The sequence below is a fragment of the Stigmatopora argus genome, chromosome 5 (assembly GCF_051989625.1).
Source record: "Stigmatopora argus isolate UIUO_Sarg chromosome 5, RoL_Sarg_1.0, whole genome shotgun sequence".
In the NCBI taxonomy this organism is placed as follows: domain Eukaryota; kingdom Metazoa; phylum Chordata; class Actinopteri; order Syngnathiformes; family Syngnathidae; genus Stigmatopora; species Stigmatopora argus.
The window spans coordinates 18,925,439-18,949,127 of record NC_135391.1 but is presented as its reverse complement, the minus strand read 5'-3'; the positions used below and the strand labels follow the sequence as shown (position 1 = coordinate 18,949,127).

General features: G+C 40.2%; 1 protein-coding gene across 2 annotated transcripts in view; it reads left to right on the top strand.

Annotated features, from left to right (window-relative positions):
- vps13a (vacuolar protein sorting 13 homolog A) overlaps positions 1-23,689 on the top strand; it is a 109,431-nt gene that overhangs the window by 69,286 nt on the left and 16,456 nt on the right. Inside the window, exons 50-64 of one of the 2 annotated variants that reach the window (XM_077600465.1) lie at positions 2,840-3,137; positions 5,355-5,459; positions 5,531-5,677; positions 10,766-10,885; positions 11,103-11,236; positions 12,623-12,694; positions 12,971-13,103; positions 14,477-14,534; positions 14,611-14,782; positions 14,843-14,996; positions 18,775-18,921; positions 19,004-19,085; positions 19,163-19,232; positions 23,167-23,281; positions 23,359-23,472. In XM_077600465.1, coding sequence (XP_077456591.1) covers positions 2,840-3,137; positions 5,355-5,459; positions 5,531-5,677; positions 10,766-10,885; positions 11,103-11,236; positions 12,623-12,694; positions 12,971-13,103; positions 14,477-14,534; positions 14,611-14,782; positions 14,843-14,996; positions 18,775-18,921; positions 19,004-19,085; positions 19,163-19,232; positions 23,167-23,281; positions 23,359-23,472 — 1,921 coding nt within the window. The remainder of the gene's footprint in view (positions 1-2,839; positions 3,138-5,354; positions 5,460-5,530; positions 5,678-10,765; positions 10,886-11,102; positions 11,237-12,622; positions 12,695-12,970; positions 13,104-14,476; positions 14,535-14,610; positions 14,783-14,842; positions 14,997-18,774; positions 18,922-19,003; positions 19,086-19,162; positions 19,233-23,166; positions 23,282-23,358; positions 23,473-23,689) is intronic. The other variant, XM_077600466.1, reaches the window with a different exon arrangement.

The window sequence follows — 23,689 nt, the reverse complement described above, 5'->3', positions numbered from 1 at the left end:
GAGAAGTCCAGCTGGTTCTCAAAACATTCTAAGTGAAGCAAAGTGTTCTTCATTGCAAGCAAATATATAATAATGTAAGACTAATAATCCTAAGTGAACTTCTCAAGGGAGCGGTATGAACAACATTGTGAGAAGTCCAGCTGGTTCTCAAAACATTTTAAATGAAGCAAAGTGTTCTTCATTGCAAGCAAATATATAATAATGTAAGACTAATAATCTTAAGTGAAGCAAAGCGTTCTTCATTGCGAGCAAATATATAATAATGTAAGACTAATAATCCTAACACTATGCTATGCTATGCTACGGCACGCCATCGCGCCATAAATAAGTCTACCGTGCGTTATACGAAGTACGATGAAGCGAACATTCGGAAGACGGCCACAATATCCTTTTCCTAGGACACTAAGCCAGTGGTAACCATTAGGTATAAAAATTAAAATAGGATTTTAAGGGATTTACCCCGTATATACGGGCGGGGTGCCGGAACGACGAGAGGACGTCATCACAGGAGTGCGGAAGAAGAGGCAGCGGACAACGATGAGGATAAAGAACGTGGCCTTCCTTCTGCAGGAGATCTTCAATATAGCATGCAGTTGGCAATAACCATTCCAGGAGATTTATTACAACATTGTCGGACCCATTGAATTTGGCAATCGTCTTGACAGTGTCATGTTCCTGTACAAAAGCATGTTTTTACAAGAAAAGAAACGGCGGTCGCCATGTTCCTTGTGCGGCAAAAACCTCTCACAGAAAGAAGGTACTCCTGTTGCCCTTATGGCACCCCCTGAAGATTCCATCAATGATCCAATGCCTCTTGAATCTGACAAAGAGGACTAAAGCTCCCAATAACCTCGCATCTCATCTCATTTTCTGAACCGCTTTATCCTCATTAGGGTTGCAGGGGGTGGTGGAGCCTATCCCAGGTGACTTTGGGCCAGAGGCGGGGGACACCCTGAATTGGTGGCCAGCCGATCGCAGGGCACAAGGAGACGCACAACCATTCACACTCACACCCATACCTAGAGGCAATTTAGAGTGTCCAATCAGCCTACCATGCATGTTTTTGGAATGTGGGAGGAAAACAACGCAGGCCCTGGAAGAACATGCAAACTCCACACAGGTGGACCGACCTGGACTTGAACCCAGGACCCCAGAGCTGTGAGGCTGACGCGCTAACCTCTCGCCCCACCGGGCCGCCCCTCCCAATAGCCTTTTTTTAAAGTTATTATTTAAAATAAGCGAATAGGAACTATTTCCACTGTGAGTACAGTACTTAAAGTATTTATAGATTATATTTACATATTAATACATTACAGTCTTTTCATATGCATATAACTGTAATATGTAATAAATACACTTCTTGATAATTGAACTTGTATTTTCACACTTAAAAGTAAAATTTTCTGTAAAATGAAAGGGGCGCCTTGTTTATGGGCAAAAGTCGAAATTTTGTATGTCCCTGACAGCTTGACTGACTGGTTTAATTTCTTGCCGACACGTTACTTATTGCGATCAACCCAGCGGACATTCACCGCCAAATAGCCTCCCCGCATATACCACGCATTACAGTAATTCCATTCAAAACATCATAGACGAGTGGGAAGGCACTTGACTTCCGTGTGCTCATAGCGCTTTTAACTCTCCATACAAAGAGGCAGCATTGGGAATCTTATATGCGAGAAATTGTAAAATTCAACAATTTTAAGGCAATTTTCAGGGTGCGATTTCGTGGATGTCGTCTTTTTATGCCCATATAAGCCGTACCTTCGATTCAGTCATCTTTTTTGTCCGACAAATGCGGCTTATTGGATTGGATTGGATAACTTTATTCATCCCGTATTCGGGAAATTTCATTGTCACAGTAGCAAGAGGGTGAAAATGCAGATACAGGTAAGGCATTTCAGACATAAATAGATGGAAAGAAACCAAGCCATGCGACGGGTGGGGACGAGTCGCAAAGGCCGCAGAACAACAAAGCAAAAAGCACAAAGTACAAAGCAAAGCAAAGTATATGGGATCATTAAGAATCATTAAATCAAATCATTAAGACAGAAAAGCAGCAAAAACACAAAACGAGCAAGAGCGGACGGAGCTACCGCTACCCGCTGCCACTTGAGCGGTGCCATCTTAGTTGCAGGAGCAAAACGGATACAGACTCAAGAAAAAGACGTTGTAGAGTTGGATAAAACTGGAACCACACACAGGAATGCTGAAATGAAATGAAATGATAAGCGAGTAAATATGGTAGGCATGAAAAGTGACTAAATTGGTTAGCAGCCTATAGAGTTTTAGTGCAGGTACGCGATTAGACATTCGTCTTGATTAGGTCCGGCTCTTTGGAAGAAACTGTCCTTGAGTCTGTTTGTTTTGGCTATTATGGCTCTGTAGCACATCCCAGAGGGCAGCAGGTTGAAGAGGTGGAAGCCGGGATGTGTATTATCTTTTATGATGCCCTTTGCCCCTCCTCGGCACTGTGATATATAGATGCTGGACAGGGTTCGTAGGGGAGCAGTTCATGATCTTTTGGGCTGTGTTGATCACCCTCTTCAGGTTGGTATTTAGTTGCTACTTCCTGGGACCTCTCAAGAAATGTAGCCTCTGCTGCGCCTTCTTGACGAGTGCTGTGGTGTTTGCTGCCCAAGTGAGATCAGCAGAGATATGGAAAGTGCGCAAGAAGGTTTAAGCTGCTGCACGTTCATTCGCTGCCATCTTGGGGAAAAAAAGTTGATTCAACCAATTCTCTGTCAAAATACATTAGTCATCTAGTGTTGTCAATGGCAGCCAACAACTTCAGCAAGTCTCACTAAAGAGTTAATACGACTTATCCTGTGTTCCACAGCCTATGCAGTGAGTGGGAGGAAATCACTTTTATCACTTTCAAGTCGGTACGCACAGAGGAGGACGACAATTTCGGCGAAGGGCCAGAAAGCCGACAGGCCGAACTTGACATAGCTGTGCACGTAGAGTACGAGCATGGCCAGATAGCTGTGGCCATCTACTCACCGTACTGGATGGTGAACAAGACAGGCCGGCTGTTGCAGTACAAGGCAGATGACATCCACCGCAAGCACCCTCTGAACTATGACATGCCGTTGCTCTTCTCTTTCAAGCCTCGTTACTTCCTGAAAAACAACAAGGTAATGGGCGGGACACGGAAGGGGATGGCGAAATGTGAAAGTCAGCGCCATTGAGCTGAAATCCAACACGGCTCAGCAAGCGACAACCACAGGCACTCTGCCTTTGCTCAAGCTTATCTCAGATTGGCTATGAATTTGAAGGGGATTAATGTCTTTTTTTTTAAATCAAAATTACGCCAAGGCAGAAGGTTTTTCGGGAAAATTAATGAGATACAGTTTTAATGAAGGGTCAATGGAAAATTCCAATTTTTCATGCCATTTTACGTTCTTTCCATCTCACAATACATACTGAGAAGTATTGTAAAGTTTTTAGTGTCTTTAGAGCGTTATAAAGTGTAGTGGTGTGCCAGTTGGACACCATTAAAACGATGGATTCCTCTACGTTGACAAAGTGTGGTTTCCTATTTTCTTCCAGTCGTAGGAAAAAGTTTGGCCAACCCTGATCATTTTCAAGATTTTCCTTTATAAATCATTGGTTGTTCGGATCAGCAATTTCAGTTTAATATCTCATATAGCAGCCAGTAAGTGATATTTTTAGAAGTGAAATGAAGTTTATAGGATTTACAGAAAGTGTGCAATAATTACTTAAACAAAAGTAGGCCATACATTTTGGGACCCTTGTTGTTTTATTGATTTTAATACCTTTAGCACTAATTATTGGAACACAAAATTTGTTTGCTAGGCTCATTGATCCTTCACTTACATACACAGCGCAGGTGAAGCCAATCATCAGTGTGAAAATACGGTAATTAGTACTGCGAATGGGAATACTAAAGAGATCTGGGAAAAATATCACAGGAAATACTTAAAAGCGCTGAGAAATAAATGAATTACCGTTCACATCTAATAAACATAAAATAAAGAATTTAAAGCAACCTTACATTTAACTATTAATCTTTTATTTCTAAAATGCACAAGTCAAACGTCGTCAAAGCGCGCGATTGCTTGACTCGTGAAACCTTTTTCAGGATATTTCAGAATGTTCATCAAATTCCTCCAACATATTTTTCTTATTTGTGCTGTTGGAATTATGGCTGCTTCCTCCTCAGCCGCTTTCTCGTTGAATTCCTCATGTATTGCCGAGTGTTGCATTAACTCCTGCTCCGTTGAGAATTTGTTTTGGTGCCCCTCGACCAACTTTTCAATGTCCTCCTTACTGACCACCAGCCCCATCGCCTGCCCCCGGTTCAAGTGGGGGCTCGACTACGAGTCCGTCGAAGGCACTCGGCCACAGCTTCCTCCAAGCATAAATTCAAGTACACAACAACGCACGGCGGTCAAAAGTACCTAAGAGAATCTTGAAACGTATAGAGAAGCAAGAAGCGATGTATCCGCAACAATTTTTAAATAAAATAACAGGTACAGGAAATGTATTGACATTTTTGTAACTTGGATCTTGTTTTCGTATCTTGATGCACATTTGCATCTCAAAAGGTTTTGTAACCTGAATATTTTTTCCCAAGAGGCATTCGTAAGTCGAAATACGACCGTACAACACTCTGGAATGGCCATCTCAGTTCCCAGACCTGAATATTACTTAAAATCTGCGGTGTGATTTAAAGCGGGGTGTCCATGCTCGGAATTCATCAAACCTGACTGAACTGGAGATTTGATTTGTAAAGAAGAATGGTCTAAAATACCTTCAACGAGAATCCAGACCCTCATTGGAAGCTTTAGGAAGTGTTAAGAGAGACTTATTTCTGCACAAAAGATGATCTACTAAATATATATCTACTACACAAGGGACTAAAGATGAAAAATTAGTCCTCTGCAACAATCTTACATCTTTACATATACGTATATGTTCATTAACATGAATATGAATATGTTCATTAATATGTGCTGTCCCTTATTAAATAAATCAATCAAACAACTCTTATAAACTTTATTTTATTTCGCAAATATCACTGTATTTGCCTGCCTCATGATATTAACTGAAAATGCTGATCTAAACAACAAATGACTTATAAAGGGAAAATGTTGAAAATCCCCAAACTTTTTCATACGACTGTATATTGTGCTCGTGTGTGCACTTACATGCACTATTTTTCTTGTGTCGCTTAGCCACGAGAGGTAGGTGATTTTCGTCTCGTTGCGCTAGTTTCATTAAAAAATGAAGTGAAAGGTGCGACGTTGCCTCCCGAATGTCTCACCTATTAGACTAGCAACACGTTAAGACAGGGGAAAAGCTTTTAAGATATTCTTCGCCACCCGTAGGTTCGTCTCATGATCTTCGACAGTGAACTGTCGGACGAGTTTTCCCTAGATACCGTCGGAAGCTACGGAGATGTGAAATGTAAAGGCCAGTATAAAGATTACCTGGTGAGTGCCCAATGTTTACCCAAATGAGGAAATTAGGCAAGTACTTAATATTGGTGTCCCTACTTTGTCAGGTCGGCGTACAAATCGATACCAGCAGCTTCAGTCTCACCCGCATGGTGACATTCATGCCTTTCTACACACTGATCAACCGGACCAAGGAGACCATCTTCGTATGTGAGGAGGGTCAGGAGAGGTGGACTGAAGTCCCACCTGAGCAGGTGAAAACAAACCTTGGTCAAGATAGATTAGGGGTTAAGCCTACCGTACAATTCATTTTGACTGGGTGTGGGGGGAGGAGCTAGGTGATCAGCAGCGAACTTGACACACACACGGCTTTGTCCAGCTTGGCTAGTTGGCTTTCTTACCTGTTGCCGGAATTGACCTCTGCGTGGAGCAACTCAAGGACTATGGTGATCTCCTATGATCACCGCGAAGGCTGTCCAAAACAGAATGAAGTCATATTACCTATAAAAGGCACTTTCTTCGTCGACGGACGTTTCGTCGACGGACGTTTCGTCGACGGACGTTTCGTCGACGGACGTTTCGTCGACGGACGTTTCGTCGACGGACGTTTCGTCGACGGACGTTTCGTCGACGGACGTTTGGTCGCCGGACAGTTCGTCGCCGGACACTTCGTCGCCAGACAGTTCGCCTAACCTTAACCAGTAACCTTAACCACTATTAAAGAAGACAAAGGAAATTCACATATTCTTTATTAAAGAAAATATAACAGTAAAAACTCGCTCGACAACACAAACACATTAACATTTGGGCGTGTCCGTACTAAATGGGCTCGTCTCTAAACACACTACGCACGTTAAACGGTTCCTACGTTGAGCGTTCCATTTTTAAAATAAAAGTCAATAAATACAATTATTTTATTAAAAAAAATATTAAAAAACAGTGGTGGGCCATGCATTTCACACCTGGGCCTTCAGTAGTGCTACGTGTGAATCAATCCAACCCTCAAGTATTTTATGTCTATAAAACCTTTACTGCAGCTACGGCTACGACAAATATAAAAATAATCAATTATAACCTCAGAAATTTACATATTATTTCGGAAAATAGACACATTTTACTCAACAAAAATTATTTTTATTTGTACACAAAATGCATCCTCCTTTCTTATCTCAAGAAAATTTCAATTACTCTGTGGTACAGATGACACGTGCGTTTCACGTTTCAGGTCCATCAAGAAGTTCTTTTCTATCGCCATCAAAGCTAATACTGACAGTCGAGTCTGTCCTGTTGTATTTCTGGCATAAGTTTTGATTCTGTTTCGGGCTGAAAATGTCAGTTCGACAGAAGCTGAGGACACGGTGGTCACTGTCAAACCCACTAATGTGTACAGCCGCCCCATGCTCTCACTCAGATTTTTCTGCTGAAGGAAGTCAAGGAGATCAGTGGGAGATTTTCCTGTAAAATCATCCGTGGCATACATTACAATTTTTTACGGCACTGTATATTTGCCATCCCACATCCATCACTCCCAAGCCGCTCGCAACGGTGCTTCTCCCCGCTGTTTTTTTATGGCGATCCATGGCTCCTGTTGTCATTCACGCCAGGCATTTCCTGTGATCCTTCACCACTTTGTGGCTTCAGCGGATTGCATTTTTTATATTCAGTATAAAAAAAAAGAAAGTTCATAAAAATGTCACAATTCACCCTGAAACTCGCAAGCAGAAGACAGGATAAAAAAAATGGCAGGAGTCAATGCTTTTCTTCTTCTTTGGCACTGAATTGGGTGTCACTCAGCGCTGAAGAAGTCATATTTTGCTGTGGAAGAATGATATAAAAAGGAAGTGTAAAGGGTTTTCTACTGTTATGTTGCCCGTAAATTTCCCATTGCGCACATCACCTTTGGAGAAAGACTATGCCGAGCCTATTCCAGCTTCGTTTGGGTTATGAGTCACTGTTGAAAATGCCTCCTAATTGTCCTGCCGTCCAATGAGCCTAGGAAAAAAACGAGAAATTATGGCAGTGACCGAAAAAGTGACATTTCTACATATGCTAAAGTCGTAGCACGCCATTGCGGCCTAAATGAATCTACCAAGAGTATTACCAAGAAAGAAGCAAAAATTCGCAATACGGCCATGATATCCTTTTCCAAGGACACTAGGAGAGCGGTAACCACTATGAATAAAATATGAACAAGCATTATGAAGAATTTATGCCGTAGATAAGTGAAGCTGGCATGAGGAGAGGATGTCAGCAAGAAGAGGATGAAGACCATCTTCCTTCTGCTGGAGATCTTCAATATGCCGCACAGATAACAACATGGTTGGAGCCATTGAATTTGGTAATCGTTTTGAAAGTGTCATGTCCTTGTACAAAAGCATATTTGTACAAGAAAAGAAACGGACATCGCCATGTTCCTTGTGCACCGAAAACCTCTGGCAGAAAGAAGTTCCATCTGTTGGCCCCTACTCAAATTTGATGAAGAGGACTAGGACTAAAACTGCCAATAACCTGCTTTTATATATATATATATATATATATATATATATATATATATATATATATATATATACATATACCTATATATATACATATATATATATATACATATACCTATATATACATATATATATACCTACATATATATATACAGACGCTCCCCTAGTTACGAACATACGACTTACAAACAACGGTACATACGAACATGTCTGCAAATTGCGTTTATGTTGAAAAATGTTCGTAATTTCGATTTTGTATTGCGCGCCTTTTTCCGAGTAGTGCTTCTTTCCGCCGCTAATACCTACGCCTGGCGCTGTGAGCGCTCAGCTTACCCAGCATCCACCTTCCTCTGCCCAGTTCGTTGCAGTGCGTAAGTTGCGTAAGTGCGTGACGTATCTCCAGTGCGCAAAGAACCTTTTTCATTTTTATCATGAAATATCTCGTGCAGCCATTATTCAATATGGTTGGTGAAAAGTGAAAGGCTTCTAGTGAGGGAGGTGCAAGGAAGAGGCAAGCCATTTCATTTGAAACGAGTGGCAATAATAACGAAGCTTGATGCGCGTGAGAGTGGTGAGCGTTGCACGGGCATACAACTTGAATCGTTCGACCGTCAGTACCATTTATAAACCGAAAGATCGAGCAGCAGGACCCAAATATTGAACGTTGCACAAAGTTTGCAAATCAATTTAATGATGCCATACAGTGTTACCGCATCATTTATGATGAAAAAAAGAAAACTGTGCAATCGTCGTTAGATCGCTTCTTTCGGCCAGTTTCTAATACATAAATCTCTCTCTCTCTCTCTCTCTCTCTCTCTCTACAGTACTGTACATATTCTCTCCATTTTATTAAATGTTTTTTAGTACAAACCAATGCGTGTTACTTATACAAGCCTTAAACATACAAATGCACTTGTATAAACCTTCAATATACAGTGGTACCTCGACATACGATCGTAATCCGTTCCGAGACTGAGATCGTATGACGAGATTCTCGTAACTCGAGCGGACGTTTCCCATTGAAATGAATGGAAAACAAATTAATTCGTTCCAACCCGCTGAAAAAACACCAAGAACAGGATATTGGATTGGAAAAAATGTTTTATTTCTTCTAATTCGCCATATATTGACAAAGTAATAAATAACGAGTGGTTTAATAGTAATAAAATGTGTTTAATAGAAGTAAAATTAGAATCATTTCGCGGAGGGGAAGGGACCAACACACGCAGGCTGGGGGAGGTGTTGGGGGGACTTTATCCACGGCAACGCCGCACTCGTGTAAAACATGTTTTATTTCTTCTAATTCGCCATGTATTGACAAAGTAATAAATAACGAGTGGTTTAATGTAATAAAATGTGTTTAATAAAAGTAAAATTAGACGCATTTCGCGGAGGGGAGAGACAATGACACACACGGAGGCGGAGGGGGGGCTGTTCGGGGGGACTTTATCCACGGCACTCGTAAACGAACAAACAAATTTAAATTAACTTGGATTAATATATACAGACTCAACGTTTAATGTAACTTCACACAAAACTGAATTCTAATTTAGTTGTAATCTTTTTTACCTTTGTAACGGGTTGGCCCCACCCCGACGTTCCGCCGGAGCCTTCAAAACGAACGCATCAAGAGTTGTTTGGAACTTGCCGCTTCCCCGTGTCTGATTACCGAGTGTACATATATTCCAGATCTTTTCTTTGCAAAACTCTGCCGATCCATTGTTGTTTACCTGGTATGTAAATGTAGACCAAAGTGGGGGGAAAAACGGGTATGGAAATCCAAAGTCCGCCCAGTACTCGTAGAAAGATTTAAGATACACGAAAGAGATGCAAAAAAAGACAGTGCCATGGCCACCTGGCTTGGTCGCATCACGAAATTTTGACCGCATCACGGGCGAATTATTCGATCGAAATTTCCATCGTAAGACGAGAATTTTGTATGACGAGCGGTCATATGACGAGGTACCACTGTACTTATATAGGCCTTAAACATAAATTATAATACAAAATATAGCACTGAATCAACTTGCAAACAAATTCAACTTATGAACAATCGCTCGGAACCTAACTCGTTCGTAAGTAGGGGAGCGTCTGTATACCTATATATATATATATATATATATATATATATATATATATATATATATATATATATATATATATATATATATATATATACCTACATATATATACCTACATATATATATACCTACATATATATATATACATATAAATACATATATATATATATACATATATATATATATTTAAATCAAGCGGAGAGGAACTATTTTTACTGAGAATAGTACTTACAATTTTTTTTAATCAATTAAATTTATATATTAAAACATTACAGTCTTTTCATATGCCTATAACTGTAATATTTAATAAATTAACTTCTTGATAATTGTGCGTGTATTTTTGTATAAGCGCGAAAACATGTAGGATGGTATGTATCTAGTAATAATAGGGGTGATCCTACTTCGTGTTTTTTCTATTATCACGGCCATGTAATGACTGAATCCAGGGTACGGGTTATATGCGCACAAATTAGACTTGACATGCACAAAACTGCAAGGTAACGACGAAAAGCAAGAACTGAGGCAGATACAGTCATTTATTTCAAAATAGAAAAAATATAAACAGATAAAACGCCAAAAAAAATGTATATTGACGTCTATGAATAAAATTCGAGAAAAAAAACGTATCTTTCATAAAACGTGAAAAAACTCACTTGTGCCTCCCATTGCTTGTTCAGGGTGCGTGCGCATTTGCATGTGGGCATAATATATGTATGTATATAATATAATTTTAATTATATATATATGTTGTTTATTAATCATTTAGTTTGCCATTCCATTCTGGCCCGAAAATGATGCCAAGCTCCTGAAAGTGAAAATGGAAGGTCTGTCTCAGCATCGCACCATCAACTTTACAAACCAGGAGAATGGCTTATTGCTGCGCACAGTAAGTTCAAGAAAATTGACAACTGGTTGACAAAGCAATGTTTCCTCTTGATGCGGATAGACATCCAATCATATTTGACTGGAAGACCAATTGAACTATCGCTGCCATCACCTCCTAGTCAAAATGGATTGGATTTGTTTTGCCATCAATAACACTAAAAATTATATATCAGGTTTTTGATGTACATTACTGTCATGTTTTTTCATGTTCTTGTTAGTTGGGTGGCATCATCGTAGATATCAATGTATCAGAGCACTCATCCACCATTCGATTCTCCGAATACCACGATGGCGCAGCCCCCTTCCTCATTATCAACCACACCAAAGACCAGGTCTTGGAATTTTATCAGAGGTGAGACAGTCACATTCACAAATGTTAATATGATTTTGGATGGAAGTGGCCATCGCAGGTTATTTATGCTGACACACCTCCTGCAAAGTATCACTAATCGGAAGCTTGTCCTAAACCACAGATGTCAAACGCTAGAAAAAACTGTAAAAAGTGCCACAGCTCAAAAAGGGCTTAGGAAACATTGGTATATAGTCTAATTTGTGGCACAATTATTTTAAGTGAGCGTTAACTTTTGTCTCCTGTTGGTAGCAATTAGAGCTGGAAGATAAAACAATAACGATAATTATCGTGAAATAATTTTTGTCAACAATTATAATAAAAACTTTCGATAAAAAGAGGACGATAAGAAAATGTGTTTTTAGGTTGGGTAACATTAAATGCTCACACGGAGCATGAACGCAAAAGGACAATGAAACGGACAAAATGAGCGATTATGAGATGCAGGAAAACACAGATCCGATCCACTAAAAGATCCAAGTAAATTCTCCCTGGTGTTTTATTACTTTTTATTTAAATGCCTCGTAAATACCTGTGCAAAGAGCAGTCTTGTTGCAAATGTCCTTAACCCACTATCCTCATTTGAGGACAGCCTGTACTATTTTTCTGACTTGATATCAAGGTGTTTCCCCATTTTATGTAAATGGTCTGAAAACGTTGCAAAAATCTAGAACTTGTTATCTTGGGTTAAAATGGGTAAATTCATCCAACTTTTTAATTTTATATTTTGTAAACGGCCATATGTGAGGTAAATTTACCCGTTCTTTTAGTGAGGCTGAAAATAGCCTGGTTGCCAGTGGTGATAATGTCTTCAGTTAATTATTTTAATGATTTCATATTGCACAGCAAGTTTTGGTTTGTAGGCAAATTTATAAAAATATAGATGCCTGTCAAAATTTGTGCAGGTTTTATTCTTTACTTTTCATACTGTAAAGGAAGGAGTTGTCTTATCTTTATTACACAACAGAACAACAAATATAATTTTTAAAATCATCATATTTCATATTCTCTTTTCTTAAAAAGTAAGGTAACATAGTTACTTTCATATTTGAATAAAGAGGAAAGTAATTCCTTTACTTATTCACCGAAGTTTGAAGTTTCAAATTTGAAACAAAAAAGATGTGATAGTTATCGTTATAATAATCGATATCGGTTGATTTTTTTTTTATCGTGATAACAATTTTTGTCATATCCTTATTAAAACCTGAACATAGAGGTGAAAATTTTGAATCAAAAGGGAGAAAAATGGTAAAATTCAACGTTTTAATTGTAAGGGTACGGCTTATACGAGTAGGCGACTTATATGCAAGAAAATACAGTAATCGATAAAAATATTGAATGGTATTTTGGAATGTTTTTTTTTAATGTGTCATGTTGTGGGTCACACAGTGTAAAGGCAGAGTCACCATGGGTGCCTAATGAGCTGCTGGACTTCACTTTTTCAGAGGAGGCTGAAGCCAGGTAGAAAAGGAGCCACAAGGAATTTCTCAGAGTCAAATCATGCTAATCTTCAAGCAAAACTACTGGTTTTGTCGTCAACTCTTTCGTGACTGATTATTTTAGACAACAGCTTTGGACTGTAGGGTTGCAGTGGCAATATTTTCTTGGTGGCTGGGTTCTGTTTTATTCTTGCGTTTGGGTTTGCATGTTACGCTTGCCGCCCACATTCCAATAATCGAGGGGGTATTTTTCAAAATGAGGTCTCGTTGTTGATGTCTTTTTTGTTGTTGTATGCAGCTCCCAGAAACTAACTGAATTAGAAGAGGTGGAGGCTGAGAAAGCTGTGTTTTACACATGGACTGAGCCGACGGGCTCACGGGAGCTTTGCTGGAGGTGTGGAAAATATAGCGGGAAGTTGAAGAGCGAAGAGGTAAAAGTTAAAGGACACTTTACAACAGCATACAACAACAGCCTTTGACAGCATAGCGGTTCCCTGATTTTTTTTTTTTTTAAATACCATAACTTGAAAGATGAAGTCAACTTATTTCACTTAGTAATGAATTTTGACTTTTTTTTTTACCTGTTCAAGGGGACTCATTGGCTGCCATTAACGGTCCTAGTGTTCCAATCCATTTTGATAGCGAGGTCTGGCAGCGATTGTTTGATCACCCCCTCAGTCAATTTGGATTGGACGTCTACTGCCGTCAATGGCACTGAAACAGTCGCATTGGCAACCAGTCTTCACGTTTGAAATGAATTGACAATGCGGCCGATTCGGTCATTTATTTCAAAATAGAGAAAAGATAGACAGATAAAATGCTAAACAAAGTTTATTTTGACGTCTGTGAATGAAATTCAACAAAAAATAAACCCTATCATAAAATGTAAAAAAAACCTCACTCACTTGTGCCTACCACTGCTCGCTCAGGGCATCGCTATCTTACCGTAGTGAAACGTGCTCTGACTGGCCAGATGCGAGTTGCCTTGATAGATGTGTCTGTAGTGTTTACCATGTCAGCACATCCCAATAGTTGTTAAGGCTGAGCGAAGGTCTTGCGGGCGATCATTGAACATATCAGCCTTTATACCTGCGTAATGTATATCTCATGCTATTATGGCACCCAGAGACTTGGTGAACACTAAACTGCTACGGACACACTTCCTGGTTGTACTCGTCACGTTACTTCCTTTTTCAATGTGATTGTACATTTGCGATTATGAAATAAACTAAAAAAAAAATTCCTTGTTCGAAAATGACAACTATTGCAGTATTATGAATCATCGAAAGAATCGAGATATTTTGACATGAGAACCAATATGGCTGGCACAACACCTTAAACTTCTGGTAAGAAAATTGTAATTTCTGTCATTAAAAAACATCAGGTTCTTGTCAAGATAGACTTATTTCTTGTTTGAATTTGAACAATTTGATACATTGCATTTACAAAGACAGGAATATTAACTTCCTTATGATAATGACCCAAATAATGTGCAATCCAGCCAACGATCCTTTGGAATAATACATTATCTCAGAAATACCACATGCGATGATTTTTCTTAAGCTTTTCCCATCAAAGTAGCACATTTGTACTCCCTATTAAATCCATGAATATGGAGGTGAAAATTGTGAATCAGCGAGCGTCATAATTATACGAGATAAATTTTAAAATTCTACGATTTTAAGGCAATTTTAAGGCTACGTCTTATATGCGGAGGTGGCTTATATGCGAGAAAATATGGGAAAGGTCTTTTGAATGTTTATTATTCCACAAATGCAATATCAAACAAATGTTGTACCTACAGGATCTACGAGAGGACATAGGAAAGGAAGGCAAACTTTTTATCATTTCCTTTTATGAAGGTAAACCCAAATCCACGTCCAAGCAGAGAAAAATTCTTCCTTGCCCTTAATCGAATGAATTGCTGTGATCCCGAAGGTCTCCAGCGTGTGGTACTGTTCACTGAAGAGCTCCGCATCTACAAGCTGCTTTGTGAGAGCGAGAAGGCACAGTTGGTCAAGCAGGAAATCATACTGTCACTCGACAACGTGGGCGTGTCGCTAGTAAATAACAACAGTAGCCAGGAGGTCTCTTTCATCGGAATTACCAGGTACATCCATGAAAACTAAACCAAGTTGTTTTGTTGCCAACCACTATACCCTCATCGCAGTTCTGATGTGATTTGGGAACTAAAACCGAAAAAGAAGAGTCGATGGAAGCCTCTTGGTTGCCAAGCAGCTGAAATGCTGGAGAAATGCTTCAAAGAGTATCTACAATCCGGAACCGTTGACAAAGCCATCGTTGACCTGGACAACGGTTTCCAGGTCAGACATATTGTCATCTTCCCCACCAGCTTGAGTATTGGTGTCCAAAATGGACATTTTGACATTCTGAAATATTATTTGTGTATGTATGTATGTGTGTGTGTGTGTGTATGTGTGTATGTGTGTATGTGTGTGTGTGTGTGTGTGTATGTGTGTATGTGTGTATGTGTGCGTGTGTGCGTGTGTGCGTGTGTGCGTGTGTGCGTGTATGTGCGCATGTGCGCATGTGCGCATGTACGTACCATATTTACTCGCATATAAGCCGCTTTTGTGGGACAAAAAAATGATGACTGAATCGAGAGTACGGCTTATATGCGCATAAAAACACGACATGAAAATAAACTAAATGAGTATTTAGTCAACCACCAATTCTGCAAGTTATCCTACTTGAAAAGATTAGAGAGGCCTTTAATTCTCAACATGGGCAAACCTCAACCATTCTGTGAAGTATATTTTGCATTTTGTATCCTAATGCACTAATAAGTATGATTCAGTCCAATTTAGAGTGCTTGGTGAGAAATTAAAATTAGACAGTTTAGTCAGCAGTATCTGGTGGTTGATGGTGTCAAATGCCTTTTTGAGATCAATGAAGAACACATCAATGACCTCGCCTTTATTTAGTTTTAATTTTATGTTTTGTAGAAAGAAGCAAACCACTGTTTCAATAGAATGATGTTTTCTAAAGCCAAATTGCAGTCTGTTCAGGGCGTATTGATTGCTGTTATTGTGATCCACACTATGCTACTATTGTTTCCAAAACTTTTGAGATGGCTGCAAGGATGCTTATAGGTCTGTAGTTGGTGGTTATTGTGGGTTTCCCTGATTTAAGGACCGGTGTTATGACTGAGCAGTTCCAGGGTTCAGGGAAGAGACTCTCGTTTATGGATTTGTTTACAATCGTGGTTAATGGAGCTATGAGAGATTTTTTGTGGTATTTCAGAAATGTTACATCCATGTTAAACACATCTTTTGCTTTAAAGCTTTTGAGACCAGTTCATTGGTGTTCAGTGGCTTTGGTGGGTGATATTCTATTTGAGGGAAATGTCCGCCCTGCCCCACACCTCCGGTTACTCCTCCTAAGGGCAGGCGACGTCGAGGAGAACGCGGGACCTTCCTGCCCGGGATGCTCTAAGACAGGGGTCCCCAAACTTTTTCTTGTGAGGGCCACATAACTTTTCCCTTCTCTGATGGGGGGCCGGTGTCAGTTTGTAACAGAAAAAGTGTGGCGATCGTAGGGGAGCTTAATTTTTTTTTATTGTTTTCCAGAAAGCCACACATAACCAAATAACCCTTTCCAGGTTCTTTACAGAAAAAATGTCAGGAAACATATAATAACACTATTAATGAAATAAATAATAACTAAATAACCCTCTCTGAGTTCTTCACAGAAAAAACAGGAAATAAATAACACTATTTATGAAATAAATAATAACTAAATAACTCTCTCTGGGTTCTTCATAGAAAAAAAAGCCATGGAACATTAACTTTCTGTTGTGCCATGCACAATCTTCTCCCTTTGCTCTGAAGTTTATGCACGACACCACAACCGTCATTACAGAATCCCACGTCAACATTTTGCAGCACAGTGCTTGGTGGTGAATTTGGCAGTGGACTCGTAGCGGGGCGGTGAGACCCCTTTTTTCCAACTCCCGGTTCATGCGTCCCATTATTAGACCGCGAGTTTCGGCCACCATGCTAGGAGCCCCGTCAGTCGTGATGCTAGCTAGCTTTGACCAGTCCAGGTCCAACTTCTCCATGGTTTGGCACACTTTGTCAAAAATATCCTCTCCCGTTGTAGTCCCTTTGAGACTTTGGAGGGCTGCCAGATCCTCGCAAATCTCAAAGTTTGCGCTAACTCCACGAATAAAAATGAGCAGTTGCGCTGTGTCTTGCACGTCCGTGCTTTCATCCAGTGCTAATGAAAAAAAGTCAAATTATTTCGTCTTCTGCTGCAGCTGGGCATATACATTACTCCCGATTTCTTCAACACGTCTGGTCATTGTACTCACCGACAGACTTACGGCATTAAATGCATCTTTCTTCTCGGGACACACCTCCTCCGCGACAGTATCCATACATTTCTTAACAAACTCTCCGTCAGTGAAAGGCTTACCGCTGCTTGCTATCAATTTAGCAACCCAAAAGCTGGCCCGAACGGATGCCTGGTTCTGCTGAGATAGTAGTCCACTTTTTCGCTTTGAGAGTTTGTCTGCTGGTATTTGGCCTTGCAATCTATCGTACTTGTCTTTGTGACGGGATTCATAGTGTCGGCAAAGATTGTATTCTTTGAATACCGCCACCGTCTCTTGACAAATGAGACAAACAGCCTTTTCTTTGCATTGAACAAAAAAATAATCGTTTGTCCACTCCAGGTTAAATACCCTGCATTCTGAATAAATTTTTCTCTCACCTAACTTTTTCGCCATTATTCCGTTCTCAAACAGGTTGCAGTTTTAATATGCTTGAATAGTCCGCGATGGTCCCAGGGCTCCGCCCTCACCTGCGATCGTCCAGATGTCTCGGTAACACTGCTCGTGCATGCAACGGTGGACGTGCCCGCATGCATCAAAGGGAAACACTCTCCCTGCGCGTGTCACCAAAGAAGCAATGCGAAGCCCCGCTTCACTGGGATGATTTGTGGGCTCAGCAGGGGTGCAATGAACCAAACACAAGATTAAAACATCCCAGTTTTCAAGGCCAAATAGGAAAAAAAATCCGATAGCGTCTCTGGTATTGTTCAGAGGGCCGGTCCAAATGTGCCGGCGGGCCGTATCCGGCCCGCGGGCCGTAGTTTGGTGACCCCTGATTTAAAGTGTTAGCTATGTCCTTTGGATCACTTTATTTATTTTATTCTAAAATGCTAAACAAAATGTATTTTGACGTCTATGAATGGAATTCAAGAAAAAAAAATCTTGCATAAAATGTTAAAAACTCACTTTCTTGTGCCTGCCATTGCTCGCTCAGGGCGCCGCCATCTTACATTTTACTGGTAGTTAAATGTGCTCTGACTGGCCAGATGCGAATAGCCTTGATACATGTGTTCATGGTGTTTACCATGTCAGCACAACCCAATAGTTGTTAAGGCTGATCGAAGGTCTTGCGGTTGATCATTAAAATATCAGCCTTGATAACTGCGTAATGTGTATCTCATGCTATTATTGTATCCAGAGACTCGGACACACTTCCTGGGTGTACTGCTCACTTGACTTCCTTTTTTAATTCGTCCACGTGCAGGCAACCCCCTTTCGGAATGTGCAATCCAGAAGATGATCCTTTCAATTCATATAGTATATCAGAAATTCCACGTGCGAGGATTTTTCTTAAGATTTTCCCTTCAAAGTAACACATTTGTACTCCCTATTAAATCCATGAATATCAAGGTGAATATTGAGAATCATGGGGCATTTACATGAATCTAAAAGCAGAGAAATCGTAAAATTCAACAATTTTAAGGCAATTTTAAGGGAACGGTTTATAGGCGGAGACGTTCAATATGTGAGAAAATACGGTACGTGTTTCCAACCCACATTAAGACAATTTAACAATCTTTCAGCTTCAACATATTGACGATCTTAACGATCTAATATCGCCATATCCCACATCTCTAGTTGAATGTGAAAGGTAATCAATAGGGAGTATATTTCTTCCTTCACAGGTTCAACTTTTAATTTCTTGGGGATGTAGAAAAGAGAAGTGAGCAAAATAGTTTGTTGCTTTTCAACTTGAGCAACATTTTCTTGTTTTTCTAGTCATTATTTTGCATGTTGCTTTGTGGCAGGTGTGCCTGTCTCCTAACGACACAGACATGCAGATTCTGCAGCCGTGTGATGCCCCTCTCAGAAGGCACTTCCTGCCAGCCGTTAAGGTGGCGTACAGCGTCTCGCCACGCCAGAGTACTTACCGGATCCAAATCCACAACATACAGGTCAGACAATATATAATTAGCTTTACAAACAAGACCGGATCATCGTCAGTTGTCATTCAAGTGTTGTAAACTTGTCACACAGATCCAGAATCAGCTTCCAGGGGCCATCTTTCCCTATGTTTTTTACCCGGTAAAACTTCCAAAGTCCATCACCATGGATGCAGGTCTGTTGAACTGATTTATTTATGTTTGTTTTTATTCAATTTTTTTTTTTTTATAAAAGTTTTGTCATTTCCTCCAGAACCCAAGCCTCTAACAGATATCAGCATCGTAACGAGGGCAGCAGGCCACTCTGACATCTCCCGCATTAAGTAAGCAACATTCGTTTTTACCGACTATGTAAAATACAACAGCTAGGGTGTGAAAGAAAAGGCTTAATGATGAAATATGATTCTATGGTTGCTTTGCTTTTAGATTCATGTAAATTCCGCTGTTTTTTCCGCATATTATCGACTCGGTCACGCTATCTCCCGCTAACTGTTTATCTTTTATCCATATTGAAAAAATGCTCTCTATCTCGTTATGAATGTCACTGCGCAGTGGTTAGTCTTTGGAAGACGTGACATCCTTTGTAGCGTCCTTCTGCTTCAGGATTGTTGAAAAATCCTCTCGTATTGGGTAGCCTGCTCCGTCACAGGTACCCCACTCATGGAAAAAAAGGCAAGGCTCCGCCCAGAGCTCGTAGAAATCTTTTCATGAGGGACATGCAGCAAGAAAGACAGTGCGCTGAAATCATAAGCTGCCTCTCGCGTCTCGGCCAGCTGTCTTGTATGCTCGTATCTCAAAATTTGTCTGGTATCTCAAGGTAAATATTTGCTCAGAATTTTACTCGTATCTTAAATTCCTCATATCTCGGGGCACTCGTATGCACTGTTCCCTCTAAGCTGCGCGCGTGCGCAATTGCGCACTACTCTCGTCTTCTCTGCGTAGCAGCAATCCTATGGCGCGCAGTAAAAAAAAAAAAACGTTTTTTTTTTTTTTTTTTTTTTTTTTACCCCTTTCTTCATGATGGAGCCGTTTAAGCGGCAGCCAGTGGCAGTAGCTCTGTCCACTTATGTTTTTCGTGTTTTACAGCATGTTTTACATGAAAAATTAGAGGGAACATTGACATGCACCTGCTTGTGGCAGGTGTGATACTGGTGTGCCCATAGCGAGCAATGATGATGTCGTGACCGGATGATTCGCCTAAAGACGTTTCGCCGACGGACGTTTGACAGACGGACAGGTCTCCGAATGAACGTTCGTTCAAACAGCGTTTAATGATTAAATACAAATACTAGTATTTGTATTTAATCATTAAACGCTGTTTTCAGCTGGATTTGACCGAATTTGAGAGCATTTTGAGCCGTTTGGCGAATGGACGTATATGGAATTTTTTTTGCCTCCATCGCGATATCATCACGACATTTTACCGAGGAATTCACTTCCCTGGGCTCGGTTCTAATGTCCAAAGAGCTCCAGTATTTGTATTTAATCATTAAATGCTGTTTTCGGCTGGATTTGACCGAATTTGAGAGCATTTTGAGCCGTTTGGCGAATGAACGTATATAGACGTTTTTTTGCCTCCATCGCGATATCATCACGACATTTTACCAAGGAATTCACTTCCCTGGGCTCGGTTCTAATGTCCAAAGAGCTCCAGTATTTGTATTTAATCATTAAATGCTGTTTTAGGATGGATTTGACCCGATTGCTGTCATTTTACGGCTCGGTTCTGCTACATCTGCCCGCCCAAGAGTGCTTATTCCCGGGCTGCCATTGATGGTAGACTATCATTGATTTTTACTATAATTTGGACAACACCGGCGGCGGGCCGGATTAAAAATCCTAACGGACCGTATATGGCCCGCGGGCCGAGGTTGGAAAAACTTGTACACACACGATCCGGGGGCGGGGCGAGCGCGCGAATCCCGTTTCGGCGAAACCTCCGTTCGGCCGAATGAACGTTCGGCGGAACGTCCATTCGGCGACCTGCCCGTCTGTCAAACGTCCGTCGGCGAAACGTCTTTAGGCGAATCATCCGAGTACCGATGATGTCGCTCACACTGGTACTCAGTGCGCTCAGGGAGGTTGACTTTCTGCTCAGACCAACGAAAAATTAGAGGGAACATTGCTCGTATGTCAAGGTATTACTGTAATGTCTAGATTCCGAATCTAGACAACCGACACATTTTCTGTCTTATTTCAATGGAAAAAAATGCTGTCTTTTATTCAGGCCAATACGGTAGTATTCATCTCAGGGCTGCATTGGCCTCACTTATAAAAAATCCATACATAAGATATCATTACCAGAATGAATTGCAGAATTTTGCAGTGTGCTTGCATGCCGTTCATAGGCTTTCTATTGTCTTGTTGCAGTTTGACCGTTCTGTCATTTTGTCAACATGCACTAGCTCGCCAAGCACTCACTACAAAGCTACTATACATGATCATTATTTTTTGTTTGTGATGGCACAACAAAATTGGGCATTCCCTATTGCATTGTTTTGGGTAGAAATTATTTTAAAAAAATCAGATTTGAGTGTCAAATTCATTTCAACACGTACAATTCCATTTGTGCCGTCATTTTCATTTTTAGACATGGTTTCCATTTCATAGAATAGTTTTTGTTTAAATTGAATGCTTTTATTGTCATTGTACAAGTATAATGAGATTTAAAACTTTCACTACAAAGTGCACAAATAACAACAACAAACAACAGACAAATGCATAATCAATATATAAGTAATAAATAAGTAGTCCAAGTGAGATCAGCAGAGCAGAGCGGCCTGGTTCCGTCTGAAGTCTAGGATGAGTTCCATGGTTTTGGAGATGTTCAGCGCCAAGTTGTTGAGAGTGCACCACCTGCTAAGTCTATGGACTCAACAACTAACAAACAAACACATAGATTGGATTGGATTGGATAACTTTATTCATCCCGTATTCGGGAAATTTCATTGTGGCAGTAGCAAGAGGGTGATTAGACAGAACAACTAAGCAAAAGCAAATCATTAAGACAGAAAAGCAGCAAAAACAAATTGAGCAAGAGTGGACGGAGCTACCGCCGCCGGCTTCCACTTGAATGGCGCCATCTTGGTTGTGGTAGCTAAAACGGATACAGACTCAAAAAGACGTTGCAAAGTTGGACAAAAACCGGAACCACACACGGGAAGTCTTCCACAAGATGGGGGACTTCTGCAGACTGGGACCGAGGTAGAGACTATGCAGAGTCACTCTTCCAAGCTTATCCGCACAGTTCCTCAGTAGTCTGGAGCTGAAGACAACAGTAGCAGAGTAGAGCCCCTCGGCTCCGTTGCTGGCAAACGCCGACAGACCTTCCATATACCATGATCGAATGGTATGTCAGAAGTGTTGCCTCTTCTCCCGGCACTTTTGTCCAGCTCCGAATCTCCGGCGGCACCAAGGTGTTGCTCTTTTCTGCTGCGTATTGTAACAGCTAGTCCCATGTGTGTGACAGCGTAGGCATGGCTGAATGGTTCCAACAAAGAAGTAGCCGAAAGAAGCCAGGCTCACAGAACAAAGAAAGTTGCAAAAACATTAAAGTAAAAAGTATAAAGTACAAAGTAAAGTAAAGAGGAATGTATTAAGAAATCTTAAAATGTAATTTAAAAAAAGATAGAAGGGCTGTAAAACACGAAAGATAATCAATATACAGTGTTACCTTGAGATACGAGCTTAATGCGTTCTGGGACTGAGCTCCTATGTCGATTTACTTGTATCTCATATGAACGTTTGCCATAGAAATGAACTAAAAACAAATTAATTTGTTCCAACCCTCTGAAAAAACACCAAAAACACGATATTGGATTGGAAGAATATTTTTATTTGTTCTAATTTGCCATCTACTAACAGAGTAACAAATAACTAGTGGTTATGATGTTTAATAGTACTAAAATTAGGCCATGTGTTAATTCTTCAACTCCAAAGCAACGTATAAAATTACAACTCCAAATACACACAACAAACATAAAAAGAAAAGAAAACTTCTAATTATTTACTTCCACAAAAACTAGAAGAGCCAAATTCAAAGCATCGCTATATTGTTGAACTGCGTCTTTGACCCTTTTTCTTCTCATCATCTCACCTACCCTGCATTATTGTGTTAAATAGGCAAATCCCTTGTTAAATTTTTGCAAAATTCATTTTGTGCCCTCTGCGTCTTTATTACTTAAACATTTAAAAATCAACACTTTGAGACCAGTTTGATGCATTTATTGTATGTGCACTTTTCTTAATGTCTTTCAGGTACTTCAAGGTGCTGATTCAAGAAATGGATCTCAAACTAGATCTAGGCTTCCTCTACGCTATTCTAGACCTGTTTAGCTCAGAGGATGCCAATGACTCAAGCATTAAACAGGAGGTTTGCTCCACGTTTCTTATGTTATACCTAAATGAGTGTTTTTGTCCATGTACTTTTTACGATTCCGCTTCCTTTAGGTTGAACTGTTCCAGAAGGATTTGGAGTACCTGAAGACGGAGCTGAATGATGCATCCACAGCAGATACGACACCTATTAGCCTCTATGAGTACTTTCATATTTCTCCCATCAAAGTACGCTTTCTATTTAGTATGTTTCCTATACAGTCATACCTCTACTTCGGAATGCCTTTAGGTACGAAATTTTCAGGTTACGAAAGCTTTTATATGCAAATGAGTACCTCGATATACGAAACAAGATCCAAGTTACGAAATCCCCTAAAAAAAGTAAATGCATTTCCTTATCCGTTGTTTTATTTAGAAATTGTCGCGAATGCTTTGATTCTCACTT